Source organism: Oncorhynchus keta, chromosome 24 (genome assembly GCF_023373465.1).
Source record: "Oncorhynchus keta strain PuntledgeMale-10-30-2019 chromosome 24, Oket_V2, whole genome shotgun sequence".
Classification (NCBI taxonomy): domain Eukaryota; kingdom Metazoa; phylum Chordata; class Actinopteri; order Salmoniformes; family Salmonidae; genus Oncorhynchus; species Oncorhynchus keta.
The window spans coordinates 43559322-43574828 of NC_068444.1; the positions used below are offsets into that span (position 1 = coordinate 43559322).

Consider the following 15507-nt stretch of genomic DNA (forward strand, 5'->3'; position numbering starts at 1 on the left):
GAACAGTGAGTGGGTGTGGCCTTGTATGCTGATGATGGGGCTGTATGGAAGGGAGGTGGGAATATGAAATATGTGAGGGTTTAGGATGTTTGTGGACAAGTCCTGCTTTATGGTGTTTTCTAGGAGGAAGGTCAAAGATGTTAGGCTGCAAATATACGGACAGGAAAAGTATTGCGAAAGTATTCACCCACCTTGGCATTTTCCCTATTTTGCTGCCTTACAACCTGGAATTAAAATAGATTTTTGGGGGGGCTTGTATCATTTTATTTATACAACATGCCTACCACTTTGAAGATGCAAAATATGTTTAATTGTGAAACAAATAAGAAATAAGACAAAAAAAAACAGAAAACTTTAGCGTGCATAACTATTCACCCCAGCAAAGTCAATACTTTGTAGAGCCACCTTTTGCACCAATTACAGCTGCAAGTCTCTTGGGGTATGTCTCTATAAGCTTGGCACATGTAACCACTGGGATTTGTGCCTGTTCTCCAAGGAAAAACTGCTCCAGCTCCTTCAAGTCGGATGGGTACCGCTGGTGTATCGCAATCTTTAAGTCATTCTATGATGAGAGGTGTTGGGTTTGCGCCAGACATAGCGTTTTCCTTGTTGACCAAAAAGCTCAATTTTCGTCTCATCTCACCAGAGTACCTTCTTCCATATGTTTGGGGAGTCTCCCACATGCCTTTTGGCGAAGACCAAACATGTTTGCTTATTTTTTTCTTTATGCAATGGCTTTTTACTGGTCACTCTTCCGTAAAGCCCAGCTCTGTGAATTGTACGGCTTAAGATGGTCCTATGGACAGATACTCCAATATCCGCTGTGGCGCTTTGCTGCTCCTTCAGGGTTATCTTTGGTCTCTTTGTTGCCTCTCTGAATAATGCCCTCCTTGCCTGGTCCATGAGTTTCGGTGGGCGGCCCTCTCTTGGTAGGTTTGTTGTGGTGCCATATTCTTTCAGTTTTTTAATAATGGATTCAAATGGTGCTCTGTGGGATGTTCAAAGTTTCAGATATTTTTTCATAACCCAATCCTGATCTGTATTTCTCCATAATTTTGTCCCTGACCTGTTTGGAGAGCTCCTTGGTTTTCATGGTGCCGCTTGCTTGGTGGTGCCGCTTGCTTGGTGGTGCCGCTTGGTGGTGCCGCTTGCTTGGTGGTGCCGCTTGCTGAGTGGTGTTGCAGACTCTGGGGCCTTTCAGAACAGGTGTGTATATATACATACTGAGATCATGTGACACTTAGATTACATACAGGTGGACTTTGTGTATCTAATTAAGTGTCTTCTGAAGGTAATTGGTTGCACCAGATCTTATTTAGGGTATAGCAAAGGGGGTGAATACATATGCCCACATCACTATTCTGTTTCAATTTTTTTTTAAATTTTTTGAAACAAGTATTTTTTTTCACTTCACCAATTTGGACTATTTTGTGTTTGTCCATGACATGAAATCCAAATCAATTTAAATGACAGGTTATAATGCAAAAAAACAGGAAAAACGCCAAGGGGGGATGAATACTTTTGCAAGGCACTGTAGGTAGGGTGTCTGAGTTTAAGTATTTAATATGAGGTTTGATAAGAGACTTACGTGGAAGAGACATGTTGAGTATATTGAAATAAAGTGTAATGAGGGCAGTGGCAGGATATGATTGGGGGTTGGATAGACAAACACTGTTGTTTAAATATCAGGCATTGATCAGGTCATCTTTGGATTATGGGTACTTTGTATATGGATCGGCAGCCAAAATAGATGTGTCCGTTCATTTCAGAAGCCACTTTTAACATGAGTTGAGCTAACAAAAAGGGGTGGGTTAACAGCATGACCTTGTGTTTAATGTATATCTGTGCCTTGATAATTACTTTTATGATATTCCCCCCTGGGGTTTTATATTACTATAGAAATGAAATAAAATATACCTGAATAAAAATGTATGACAAATCGAGGGACTCCACCACAGTCCGATGCGGGCACTAAACCCTCAATGTATACCGCCATAACCAAACAGGCAAACGATCATCCAGAGGTGGTGCTCCTAGTGGCCAGGGACTTTAATGCAGGGAAACATAAATCAGTTTTATCTCATTTCTATTGGCATGCTAAATGTGCAACCAGAGAAATTATTCTAGACCACCTTCACACCACACACAGAGCCACGTACAAAGCTCTCCCTCGCAGTCCATTTGGCAAATCTGACCATAATTCTATCTTCCTGATTCCTGCTTACAAGCAAAAAATTAAAGCGGGAAGCACCAGTGACTCGTTAATAAAAAAGTGGTCAGGTGATGCAGATGCTAAGCTACAGGACTGTTTTGCGAGCACAGACTGGAATATGTTCCAGGATTCTTCCGATGGCATTGAGGAGAACACAACATCAGTCACTGGCTTCATCAATAAGTGCATCGATGACGTCGTCTCCACAGTGAATGTACGTACATACCCCAACCAGAAGCCATGAATTACAGGCTACATCCGCACTGAACTAAAGAATAGAGCTGCCGCTTTCAAGGAGCGGGACTCTAACCCGGAAGATTATAAGAAATCCTGCTATGCCCTCCAACGAACAATCAAACAGGCAAAGCGTCAATACAGGACTAAGATCGAAACGTACTACACCGGCTCCGTCGCTCATCTTATGTGTCAGGGTTTGCAAACTATTACAGACTACAAAGGGAAGCACAGCTGAGGGTTGCCCAGTGACATGAGCCTACCATACAGGCTAAATTACTTCTATGCTTGCTTCGAGGCAAGTAACACTGAAACATGCATGAGAGCATCAGCTGTTACAGACAACTGTGTGATCACGCTCTCCGCAGCCAATGTAAGACCTTTAAACAGGTCAACATTCACAAGGCCGCATGGCCAAATGGATTACCAGGACGTGTACTCTGAGCATGCGCTGACCGACTGGTAAGTGACTTCACTGACATTTTCAACCTCTCCCTGTCTGAGTCTGTAATATCAACATGTTTCAAGCAGATCACCATAGTCCCTGTGCCCAAGAACACTAAGGTAAACTACCCAAATGACTACTGACCCATAGAACTCACGTCTGTAGCCCTGAAGTGCTTTGAAAGGCTCACATCAACACCATTATCCCAGAAACCCTAGAGCCACTCTAATTTGGATACCGCACCAACAGATCCATAGATGATGCAGTCTCTATTGCCCTCCACACTGCCCTTTCCCACCTGGACAAAAGGAACAACTATGTGAGAATGCTATTCATTGACTACAGCTCAGCGTTCAACACCATAGTGCACGCAAAGCTCATCACTGAACTAAGGACCATGGGACTAAACACCTCCCTCTGCAACTGGATCCTAGACTTCCTGACGGGCTGCCCCCAGGTGGTAAGGGTAGGTAATAACACATCCGCCACCCTGATCCTCAACATGAGGGCCCCTCGTGCTCAGTTCCCTCCTGTACTCCCTGTTCACTCATAACTGCATGACTCCAACACCATCATTAAGTTTGCCGATGACACAACAGTGCTAGGTTTGATCACCGACAATGACAAGACAGCCTATAGGGAGGAAGTCAGAGACCTGACCATGTGGTGCCAGGACAACAACCTCCCTCTCAACGTGATCAAGACAAAGGAGATGATTGTGGATTACAGGAAAAGGAGGACCGAGCACCTCCCCATTCTCATCGATGGGGCTATGGTGGAGCAAGTTGAGAGCTTCAAGTTCCTTGGCATCCACATCACCAACAAAATAACATGGTCCAAGCACACCAAGACAGTCATGAAGAGGGCACAATAAAACCTATTCCCCGTCAGGAGACTGAAAAGATTTGGCATGGGTCCTCAGCTCCTCAAAAGGTTCTACAGCTGCACCATTGAGAGCATCCTTACGGGTTGAATCACTGCCTGGTATGGCAACTGCTCAGCCTCCTGCTCGGCATTACAGAGGGTAGTGCGTACGGCCCAGTTCATCACCGCTGCCAAGTTTCCTGCCATCCAGGACCTCTATGCCAAGTGATGTCAGAGGAAGGCCCTAAAAATATTCAGAGTCCAGCCACCCTATTCATGGAATTTTATGTCTGCTACCACATGGCGAGTGGTACCGGAGTGCCAAGTCTAGGTTCAAGAGGCTTCTAAACAGCTTCTACTCCCAAGCCACAAGACTCCTGAACATCTAATCAAATGGCTACCCAGACTATTTGCATTGCCCCCTCCCCTTTACGCTCCTGCTACTCTCTGTTATTAACAATGCATAGTCACTTTAATAACTCTACCTACATGTACATATTACCTTGACACCGTTGCCCCCGCACATTGACTCTGTACGGGTACCCCCAGGATATAGTCTCACTATTGTTATTTTACTGCTGCTCTTTAATTATTTCTTACTTTTATTTATTTTTGTAGGTATTTTTCTTAACTGCATTGTTGGTTAAGGGCTTATAAGTAAGCATTTCGCTGTAATACCTGTTGTATTCCGAACACGTGACAAATAAAATTTGATTTTACTCTTATTTTTAAATTGGAAATCGCAGAACTTTTATATTGGAATGACAAATTGCGAGACTTTGTTTGAAATGGGAGTTTCAGGATTTATTTTAGCGTGACAAATCGAGGGACTTTAATTTTGAAATTAGAAACAGCACGACTTATTTTGGCATGCCAAATAGAGGGACTTTAATTTTGAAATTGGAAACGTAACGATTTATTTTGGCATGACAAATCGAGGGACTCTTGAAATCGAAATCGCAGGATTTATTTTGGCATGAGAAGTTGGACTGTTATTTTTTATTTTAGCATGACATGTAGGGGGATTCTTATTTTGAAGTGTTACATGCGGTTTTGTTTTATGTTTTTATTTTTTTTTACCTTTATTTAACTAAGCAGGTCAGTTAAGAGCAAAATCGTATTTTACAATGACGGCTCAACAAAAGGCAAAATGCTTCCTGCGGGGACGGGGCTGGGATTAAAAATAAAAATATAGGACGAAACACACATCACGACAAGAGAGACACCACAACACTACATAGAGACCTAAGACAACAACATAGCATTGTAGCAGCACAAAACATGATACAAACATTATTGTGCAGACAACAGCACAAAGGGCAAGAAGGTAGAGAGAACAATACATCACACAAAGCAGCCACAACTGTCAGTTAGTGTCCATGATTGAGTCTTTGAATGAAGAGATTGAGATAAAACTGTCCAGTTTGAGTGTTTGTTGCTGCTCGTTCCAGTCGCTAGCTGCAGCGAACTGAAAAGAGGAGCGACCCAGAGATGTGTGTGCTTTGGGGACCTTTAACAGAACGTGACTGGCAGAACGGGGTGGAGGATGAGGGCTGCAGTAGGTATCTCAGTTCCTAGTTACATCCTGCTGCATGTAACTCTGTGCTGTATGTAAAACTCATCCGGATGCTTTGCAAGAAGTTGTAACTCTGAGCTGGATGCCCATACTGGATGTAACATCAGAGGATCCAGCCCCTACTGGTATAGCCCCTCCCCTTCTCACGAGAACAGTTTCCACTAGTTCCTACAGCTACAAAGTCGAAATGGGATTTATCGTAAAAAAATCATGAAAACAAAAACGTGCTTTTTGGTCTGAATTGAAGGTTTGGCATAAGGTTAGCAGTGTGGTTGAGGTTAGGATTTGAAGAAGAGGAAATGTGCGGGGGTGTTGACTTTGCCACTGTGGTAACTAGTGGCGAGCCGTGAGAACCGGTGGATGGTGGACACAACAGACCCAGTGCGCCTGTGTTTGAGCGACGTGGGTGGGTGAGGGGAGGGAGAAAGGATTGAGAGCCAGCCGCCTTCAAAAATGGCGTCTTCCGAGGAAAAAGACTAAAAATATAGAAAACGAGGCCTACTTTCCGTCTTCATCGATTTTTGGAATTTAGATGATGGTTTCCAGATGTCGCGATGTCGTCGTAGTCATTATTTTGTAATGTAAAAAAGGAGAAGGAATGGTAGAAGGCTATATAGATAGCAACCCAGTTTTATTTTGATGCGTCGACAGGGCTAGCTAGCTATTAACTAGTAGCATCTGCTAGCCCACAACGATTTCAGGATGGGAAGGCATTTTGCATGCTAAATCAATCACGATTACTGTTCTATGATCATTTATCGTTTGATCCTATTTGGAACAGTCGTGAGATATCGATGTTAATCTTTTCAGTCGCGGATCAATGCATTTGCACCAGCAATAAAGGGAATGGTATACGGCATGAATGTTTCTCTGCAATTTATCGATAATTTATCATGATCGTGTATAGCGTCGTTGCAATTTGGCAGTTGTGGAAATTATATTTAGAGGAAAGTGTAGGAAAGGAGAGACTGATTTTTGGAGGTGGTTGGAGTACATCCCCTGACCCCCCCTTTTTGTCCAGTTTTCTCCTCCCCTCCATTTCTCTTTCAATATACTGTTTTCCAATCCCGATGATTTTCTAATGAAACGGGGAAAATAGTCTAAAATCGATCACGGGGAAGACTGATACCCCAAGTCTGTGAAAATTCCTAATACTTAGAGTTTTCGTCCTTGTAACACATTTCTCATAAATGAAAAATGGATAGAAATTACCCGGGAACAGGGTTCGGTGATTTGGGCGCAGGAGCCGGATGGAGTTATGAGAGATCAGCGAAAGCAAGGTAAGCAATTGATCCAGTCCTGCAAATGTTTGCACACTAGCTAATATATTGCATTCTGTTTTTGCGTGTATGTAATCGATTGGTCGTTCATTTGGTACATTGACATCGATCTGTAACCTGCCTACAGGCAGCATCGCGTTGTTACCAGTATTATAAATGGATTGGAGCAATCCGTGTGGGGGTGGTGGAGTAGCTTGTAGGGCTCTTGAACATGTATAGAATGCGATTGACAGACTAAAAGCATGGTTTTAGGTAGACCGAGGGGGATGGAACGAGATTAAAGAGGGGGGTGGGTTGGAGTACATGTCTGGACCATTAGAATAATTATAGTAGTATATCCTTTTAGAATAGTTTGACACATTGACTGTGAAAACAGCCCATATCTTATTCATAGGTAAATGCACACGAGACTATTGCATTTGCAAGAAACTGCCATTACAATGCCCGGTTTGTATCTTTCTAGTTTTTCCTTCTGTGACATAGCTTGATACGTTAGTTTCACATATTAACTGAGATGCTTCCGCCTGTGATGTAGCAAAGTTGTTACAATGTAAATTGTTTGCTTGCAGTGATTTAGCGCGAGGTGGCAGTCGTCAAATGTTGCTCTGGTGCTGTGAAGAACGGTAATGGTTGATAGTCAACACATTGGCTCCTAAAATAACAGCACAACTCTAGGTTGTTGTGCATAGTTAAGTTCAAATGCATTCCACCCAGTCTTGATAGCAGATCAAATACATTAGGTTGCTAAGTCTTTATTTTGATTGATCTTATCAGTGTTTTCAACATATTGCCATCATACTATATCTACCATGATATGATTTGGTTTGCTAGCTAGTAGGCTACCTAGCTAATGACAAAAGCTAGCATGGTACATGGTCGGATCATGGCTATTTAGTAGGCTTGGGCGGTACACCCTATATACCACATACTGGATTATTTAGAAATGGACATGACATTTTTTTTTCAATACTGTCAATACCGTTAACTATTTAATTGAAGGTTTAAAATACATTTCAACATTTGTAGTTACTTTTTAAGTAAATACCTGCCGCCAACTTGTGCATTACGTTAGGAGATAAAGCAGATTGAGTTCTTCGTGTCACATTATTTTACAGTATTGTAATGAAACGGGCAGGGAGCAGGTCTTGAACTAGCCCGAAGTCCAGTGCCCTATCGACCATGCCGCAAAAGCATGCTCAAGCGGCCGAGTCGATATCCGCGCTTATAAACCCAGGGTCATACACTACTCCCTCCTTTCAAAGAGCGCGTCCTCGCGCTAGCTTGCGACTCTACGTCTTACAGGAACGCGCTCACCGGCCAAGCACACGCACTGTCGTGGATGCAAGGTTCGATCCCTTCTGACACCAATGTAATGAAACAGCAGGGAGCAGGCCTCGAACCCTCGACCTTCTAGCCCGAAGTCCAGCACGCTATCGACCGTGCTGCAAAAGCATGCTCAGCTGCAGAGTTAATATCCGCGGTTATAAACCCAGGGTCGTTACACTATGAAGCTTACCGTAGTTCCACAGAGCCAGTAACGTGTTTATTTGGTAATAATGCAACGAGAGAAAGCCGGAGTCCAGCTGTGTATTGACAGTGGTCGAGTTTTATATTGAAAGGCAAGAGTTTTTTTTGTTGCTTAAATATAATGATCGGGGACGTGCACTACAGTTTTACTTCACAGAAAATACATTAGTGCAACACATTAGGCAGAAAATGTAATTCTCATCAGATGGCAACCAGTAAATTGGCTTACAATGAAAAAATTAATTTTTGCAAAAACTATGCATGGACATCATTTTTGCATGGACATCATGAAAAGTAGGCTGGCTACACCAAGAAAAGTAGCTACACATCAGTCAGAGCGCTGTCTGCTGATAGAATGGCCTTTTGTGAATTCTTAGCCGAGTCGAGAATTACAACTGAAGCAAGAAATTACAAGAAGAATTGTCGATCTCCGTTTACAAAATGCATCATGATATTTCTAATGCATGTTATAATTATTTATTGCGTGGAAAAATGTAGAGTTCTGTGTTGACGCGACCCCTCAGATATCTAAGCAAGGGCCTGAATTAATAAGGTGACGGGGCATCATATAGTGTTTGCTTCTTGCTGTGTTTGAGAACTCATCCAAAGTGCTTTGACATCTGAACAGCAGCCGCTGCTTGATTTCCTTGCATTTTTCTCCTCTGTTCTTGGCCAGCAGGCAGGCCCGTTACCCTAGCGACTCCTGTCTCTACACATGCTGCTTTAGCGCCAGTACAGTTTTTCCTTCAGACAAGCTTGTGTCAACAATGTCTCTCATTCACATTCGCTTGTCAATATCCAAACTCGCCAACAATGACATTCGGTAGCTCCTACCTACATATGTATAACTTTGAGCTGGATTGCCTGTCTTTGCAATTAGTTTATTTTTGTTTGTGCTCATTAGCATATTTAGGTAGCAGCTTCCATTGATATTTGCTATTACTTGTGCAGATTTTGTTAGCATTCTGGTAATAGACACACAATGGGGGTCTGATTTATTTATTTTTTGCACCCTCTTGTGTACTACGCTGGTAATACTATAAATCCCTGGATGATAGCAGGATGGTATGACTATGAAAATCTGGATACCGCCCAACCCTTCAGCTCGCTATCTGCTTAAGTTTTTGAGATGATCAATCTGTCTCGAGAAGCTGTTTTTTACATATTGTTTATATTTATTCCTTCTGAACACATTTGTGTTTTTTGGCAATGTCAATTCTTGTAGTTCTTTTCAAAATACTTTTATTTTCGCTGGCTGGACAGGCAAATGCAGCTGAGTAATAAAATGTAAACCAATCAAAACGTGTGTACTTTCTCTGCTGATCAAATCAAATTTTATTTGTCACATACACATGGTTAGCAGATGTTAATGCGAGTGTAGTGAAATGCTTGTGCTTCAAGTTCCGACAATGCAGTAATAACCAACAAGTAATCTAACTAACAATTCCGAAACTCCTGTCTTAAGGGGATAAAGAATATGTACATAAAGATATATGAATGAGTGATGGTACAGAGCGGCATAAGCAAGATGCATGTTTACAGTATATACATATGAGATGAGTATGTAAACAAAGTGGCGTAGTTAAAGTGGCTAGTGATACATGTATTACATAAAGATGCAGTAGATGATATAGAGTACAGTATACACGTATGAGATGAATAATGTAGGGTATGTAAACATTATATTAGGTAGCATTGTTTAAAGTGGCTAGTGATATATTTTACATTTCCCATCAATTCCCATTATTAAAGTGGCTGGAGTTGAGTCAGTGTGTTGGCAGCAGCCACTCAATGTTAGTGGTGGCTGTTTAACAATCTGATGGCCTTGAGATAGAAGCTGTTTTTCAGTCTCTCGGTCCCAGCTTTGATGCACCTGTACTGACCTCGCCTTCTGGATGATAGCGGCGTGAATAGGCAGTGGCTCGGGTGGTTGTTGTCCTTGATGATCTTTATGGCCTTCCTGTAACATCGGGTGGTGTAGGTGTCCTGGAGGGCAGGTAGTTTGCCCCCGGTGATGCGTTGTGCAGACCTCACTACCCTCTGGAGAGCCTTACGGTTGTGGGCGGAGCAGTTGCCGTACCAGGCGGTGATACAGCCCGCCAGTATGCTCTAGATTGTGCGTCTGTAGAAGTTTGAGTGCTTTTGGTGACGAGCCGAATTTCTTCAGCCTCCTGAGGTTGAAGAGGCGTTGCTGCCCCTTCGTCACAATGCTGTCTGTGTGGGTGGACCAATTCAGTTTGTCTGTGATGTGTATGCCGAGGAACTTAACTTGCTACCCTCTCCACTACTGTTCCATCGATGTGGATAAGGGGGTTTTCCCTCTGCTGTTTCCTGAAGTCCACAATCATCTCCTTAGTTTTGTTGAGTGTGAGGTTATTTTCCTGACACCACACTCCGAAGGCCCTCACCACTGTTGTTGGTAATCAAGCCTACCACTGCAAACTTGATGATTGAGTTGGAGGCGTGCGTGGCCACACAGTCGTGGGTGAACAGGGGGTACAGGAGAGGGCTCAGAACGCACCCTTGTGGGGCCCCAGTGTTGAGGATCAGCGGGGTGGAGACGTTGTTGCCTACCCTCACCACCTGGGGGCGGCCCGTCAGGAAGTCCAGTACCCAGTTAGTCAGGGCGGGGTCGAGACCCAGGGTGATGACGAGCTTGGAGGGTACTATGGTGTTAAATGCCGAGCTGTAGTCGATGAACAGCATTCTCACATAGGTATTCCTCTTGTCCAGATGGGTTAGGGCAGTGTGGTTGAGATTGCATCGTCTGTGAACCTATTTGGGCGATAAGCAAATTGGAGTGGGTCTAGGGTGTCAGGTAGGGTGGAGGTGATATGGTCCTTGACTAGTCTCTCAAAGCACTTTAATGATGACGGAAGTGAGTGCTACGGGGCGGTAGTCGTTTAGCTCAGTTACCTTAGCTTTCTTGGGAACAGGGACAATGGTGGCCCTCTTGAAGCATGTGGGAACAGCAGACTGGTATAGGGATTGATTGAATATGTCCGTAAACACACCAGCCAGCTGGTCTGCACATGCTCTGAGGGCGCGGCTGGGGATGCCGTCTGGGCCTGCAGCCTTGCGAGGGTTAACACGTTTAAATGTTTTACTCACCTCGGCTGCAGTGAAGGAGAGGCCGCATGTTTTGGTTGCAGGCCGTGTCGGTGGCACTGTATTGTCCTCAAAGCGGGCAAAAAAGTTATTTTGTCTACCTTGGAGCAAGACATCCTGGTCTGTGATGGGGCTGGTTTTCATTTTGTAATCCGTGATTGACTGTAGGACCCTGCCACATACCTCTTGTGTCTGCCGTTGAATTGAGATTCTACTTTGTCTCTAAACTGACGCTTAGCTTGTTTGATTGCCTTGCGGAGGGAATTGCTACACTGTTTATATTCGGTATTATTTCCAGTCACCTTGCCCTGCTTAAACGCAGTGGTTCACGCTTTCAGTTCCATACGAATGCTGCCATCAATCCACGGTTTCTGGTTTGGGAATGTTTTAATCGTTGCTATGGGAACAACATCTTCAACGCACGTTCTAATGAACTCTCATACCGAATCAGCGTATTCGTCAATGTTGTTGTCTGACGCAATACGAAACATATCCCAGTCCACGTGATGGAAGCAGTCTTGGAGTGTGGAATCAGATTGGTCGGACCAGCGTTGAACAGACCTCAGCGTGGGAGATTCTTGTTTTAGTTTCTGTCTGTAGGCAGGGATCAACAAAATGGAGTCTTGGTCAGCTTTTCCCGAAAGGAGGGTGGGGCAGGGCCTTATATGCGTCGCGGAAGTTAGAATAGCAGTGATCCAAAGTTTTGCCAGCCCTGGTTGCGCAATCGATATGCTGATACAATTTAGGGAGTCTTGTTTTCAGATTATCCTTGTTAAAATCCCCAGCGACAATGAATGCAGCATCAGGATATATGGATTCCAGTTTGCAAAGAGTCAAATAAAGTTAGTTCAGAGCCATCGGTGTGTCTGCTCGGGGGGGAATATATACGGCTGTGATTATAATCGAAGAGAATTCCTTTGGTAGATAATGCGGTCGACATTTGATTGTGAGGAATTCTAAATCAGGTGAACAGAAGGACTTGAGTTCCTGTATGCTTTTGTGACCACACCACGTCTCGTTAGCCATAAGGCATACGCCCCAGCCCCTCTTCTTACCAGAAATATGTTTGTTTCTGTCGGCGCGATGCGTGGAGAAACCAGCTGGCTGCACCGACTCCGATAGCGTCTCTCCAGTGAGCCATGTTTCCGTGAAGCAAAGAACGTTAGTCTCTGATGTCCCTCTGGAATGCTACCCTTGCTCGGATTTCATCAACCTTGTTGTCAAGAGACTGGACATTGGCGAGAAGTATACTGGGGAGTGGTGCACGATGAGCCCGTCTCCGGAGTCTGACCAGAAGACCGCTACGTTTCCCTCTTTTACGAAGTCGTTTTTTTGGGTCGCCGGCTGGGATCCATTCCGTTGTCCTGGGTGAAAGGCAGAACACAGGATCCGCTTCGCGAAAGTCATATTCTTGGTCGTACTGATGGTGAGTTGACGCTGCTCTTATATTCAGTAGTTCTTCTCGACTGTATGTAATGAAACCTAAGATGACCTGGGGTACTAATGTAAGAAATAACACGTAAAAAAAACAAAACTGCATAGTTTCCTAGGAACGCGAGGCGGCCATCTCTGTCGGCGCCGGAAGTATCTGTCTACATCACGTCTGCCTATCCCGTTATCGGCATCGAAGGTGCCAACCAAGTGCTATTCACCAAGCATGGGCTGCATTTTAAACTATCCCTACCTTCACTATTTAGACATTGGGACCGCATATGTATATGCCTGTTGTGTTTTTGTTGAAGAACAACTACAGATAAACACATTTGTTTGAGCATCTCAAAGACTAAATTCAATGTAGAATCAGTTTAACCGGTGACCAACTGATTATTTTACAATTGTAACATTTTATTAACGAAATGTGTTTAATTGTTTATTAGGCTACTGTGCAGTCTACAATACGTACTGTAGTAAACATGGGAAAGTACCTAATTCCTTACGTTAGGGAGAGCAGACCCCATGTCTGTACTACAGAATGCGGGGCACGCGGGAGACCAGGGTTTCCTGTTGGGGAGGAAGGAGTAGGCTGTCCTTGTAAATAGGAATTTGTTCTTAACTGATTCCATATGTGTTATTTCATAGTTGTGATGTTGTCACTATTATTCTACAATGTAGAAAATAGTAAAAATAAAGAAACATCCAGGAATGAGTAGGTGTGTCCAGACTTTAGACTGGTACTTAATTAATTAGATATAATTTAAGTTTTTATTCCATGAAAAACTTAACCCTCTGGGTTTCTGTTAGGATGGAATGGAAAATATGGGGCTGTACAACGTGATATCCGGCAGTGGTAAAATAGTTGTAGGCTTTTGCTTCTAACTTCAATATGCTCTATAAATAAATGACCTACACCATTTTTAACAGTATATCAAAAAATATATATTTTTCAATGATTTGACTCTCCGCCAACAATTACATTTAGAGGATTGGAGGAGTCTAAGGGGCATTTTTCATTAGGATCTGTGAGAATAACTGAATATCGGAGGGGCTTTTTATATAATTCTAAATGAATATTTAATCGCTTTCTTTAAAATGTAACAACATTTTGGAGATTTTGTTTTCATTTAACCTAGAGTGAGTGAGGAAAAAGGCAATTCTTGAACATGGGGTGAGACATTCTCACTAATTTGTAAATAAAGACTGTTTGTTATTTAGAATTATATATTTCTGGAGAAATCTAACTTGATTATTCAGCAGACATTACTTGCTTATATTCAGTCAACACAAATGGAATATTTTAACTTTTTTGTTCCTGCAGGCTTGTCTCAGAGCAGCGTGAAACGGTGCTGAAATAGACGCCCACAGCAGGAAGGCTGTGTATTCTGTGCCCACTCGTGGTATCTCTCTTCGGTTACACATGCTTGGAATAGCATAACGGTCCGGGCGTCCCTTGCTGTGCCTGGTGAACATTTGGTCACGTTCTGTTGTCAGAAGAGGAATGGAAATGTCAGGGTGAACCGAAAACCTGCCACGTATTGTTTGTTGACTCTGCCTGTTGAAGGGGGAGTTCCAGAAAGGCAATGCTACCAAATACTAATTGAGTGTATGTAAACTTCTGACCCACTGGGAATTTGAAAGAAATAAAAGCTGAAATAACTCTTTACTATTATTCTGACATTTCACATTCTTAAAGTGAAGTGGTGATCTTAACTGACCTAAAACAGGGCATTTTTACTAGGATTAAATGTCTGGAATTGTGAAAAACTGAGTTTAAATGTATTTGGCAAAGGTGGATGCAAATTTCCGACTTCAACTGTGTGTGTGTGTATATATATATATAATTTCTTACCGAGCCGTGATGCCCGAAGGTTGCATTTGCAGATCGCTCATCATCTTTATTCATCAGGGAGTCAAATGTATTTATATAGCCCTTCGTACATCAGCTGATATCTCAAAGTGCTGTACAGAAACCCAGCCTAAAACCCTAAACAGCAAGCAATGCAGGTGTAGAAGCACGATGGCTAGGAAAAACTCCCTAGAAAGGCCCAAACCTAGAAAGAAACCTAGAGGAACCAGGCTATGAGGGGTGGCCAGTCCTCTTCTGGCTGTGCCGGGTGGGGATTATAACAGAATATGGCCAAAATATTCAAATGTTCATAAATGACCAGCATGGTCAAATAATAATAATCACAGTAGTTGTCGAGGGTGCAGCAAGTCAGCACCTCAGGAGTAAATGTCAGTTGGCTTTTCATAGCCGATCATTAAGAGTATCTCTATCACTCCTGCCGTCTCTAGAGAGTTGAAAACAGCAGGTCTGGGACAGGTAGTACGTCCGGTGAACAGGTCAGGATTCCATAGCCGCCGGCAGAATATTTGAAACTGGAGCAGCAGCACGGCCAGGTGGACTGGGAACTGCAAGTAGTCATCATGCCAGGTAGTCCTGAGACATGGTCCTAGGGCTCAGGTCCCCCGAGAGAAAGTGAGAGCATACTTAAATTCACACAGGACACCGGATAAGACAGGAGAAGTACTCCAGATATAACAAACTGACCCTAGCCCCCCGACACATAAACTACTGCAGCATAAATACTGGAGGCTGAGACAGGAGGGGTCAGGAGACACTGGCCCCATCCGATGATGCCCCCGGACAGGGCCAAACAGGAAGGATATAACCCCAATCACTTTGCCAAAGCACAGCCCCCACACCGCTAGAGGGATATCTTCAACCACCAACTTGCCATCCTGAGACGAGGCCGAGTATAGCCCACAAAGATCTCCGCCACGGCACAACCCAAGGGGGGGGGCGCCAACCCAGACAGGAAGA

The 15507-nt window shown here is 43.5% G+C and overlaps 1 protein-coding gene across 2 annotated transcripts in view; it reads left to right on the forward strand.

The window, feature by feature from the left end:
- Positions 1-5732: 5732 nt before the first annotated feature.
- Positions 5733-15507, forward strand: part of LOC118357591 (proline-rich protein 12-like) — a 57532-nt gene continuing 47757 nt past the window's right edge. Inside the window, exon 1 of one of the 2 annotated variants that reach the window (XR_004820337.2) lies at positions 5733-6611. Coding sequence is in view for 1 of the 2 variants with exons in the window: in XM_035734860.2 (XP_035590753.1) it covers positions 6529-6611 (83 nt within the window). In the remaining variant the exon portion in view is untranslated. The remainder of the gene's footprint in view (positions 6612-15507) is intronic. The other variant, XM_035734860.2, reaches the window with a different exon arrangement.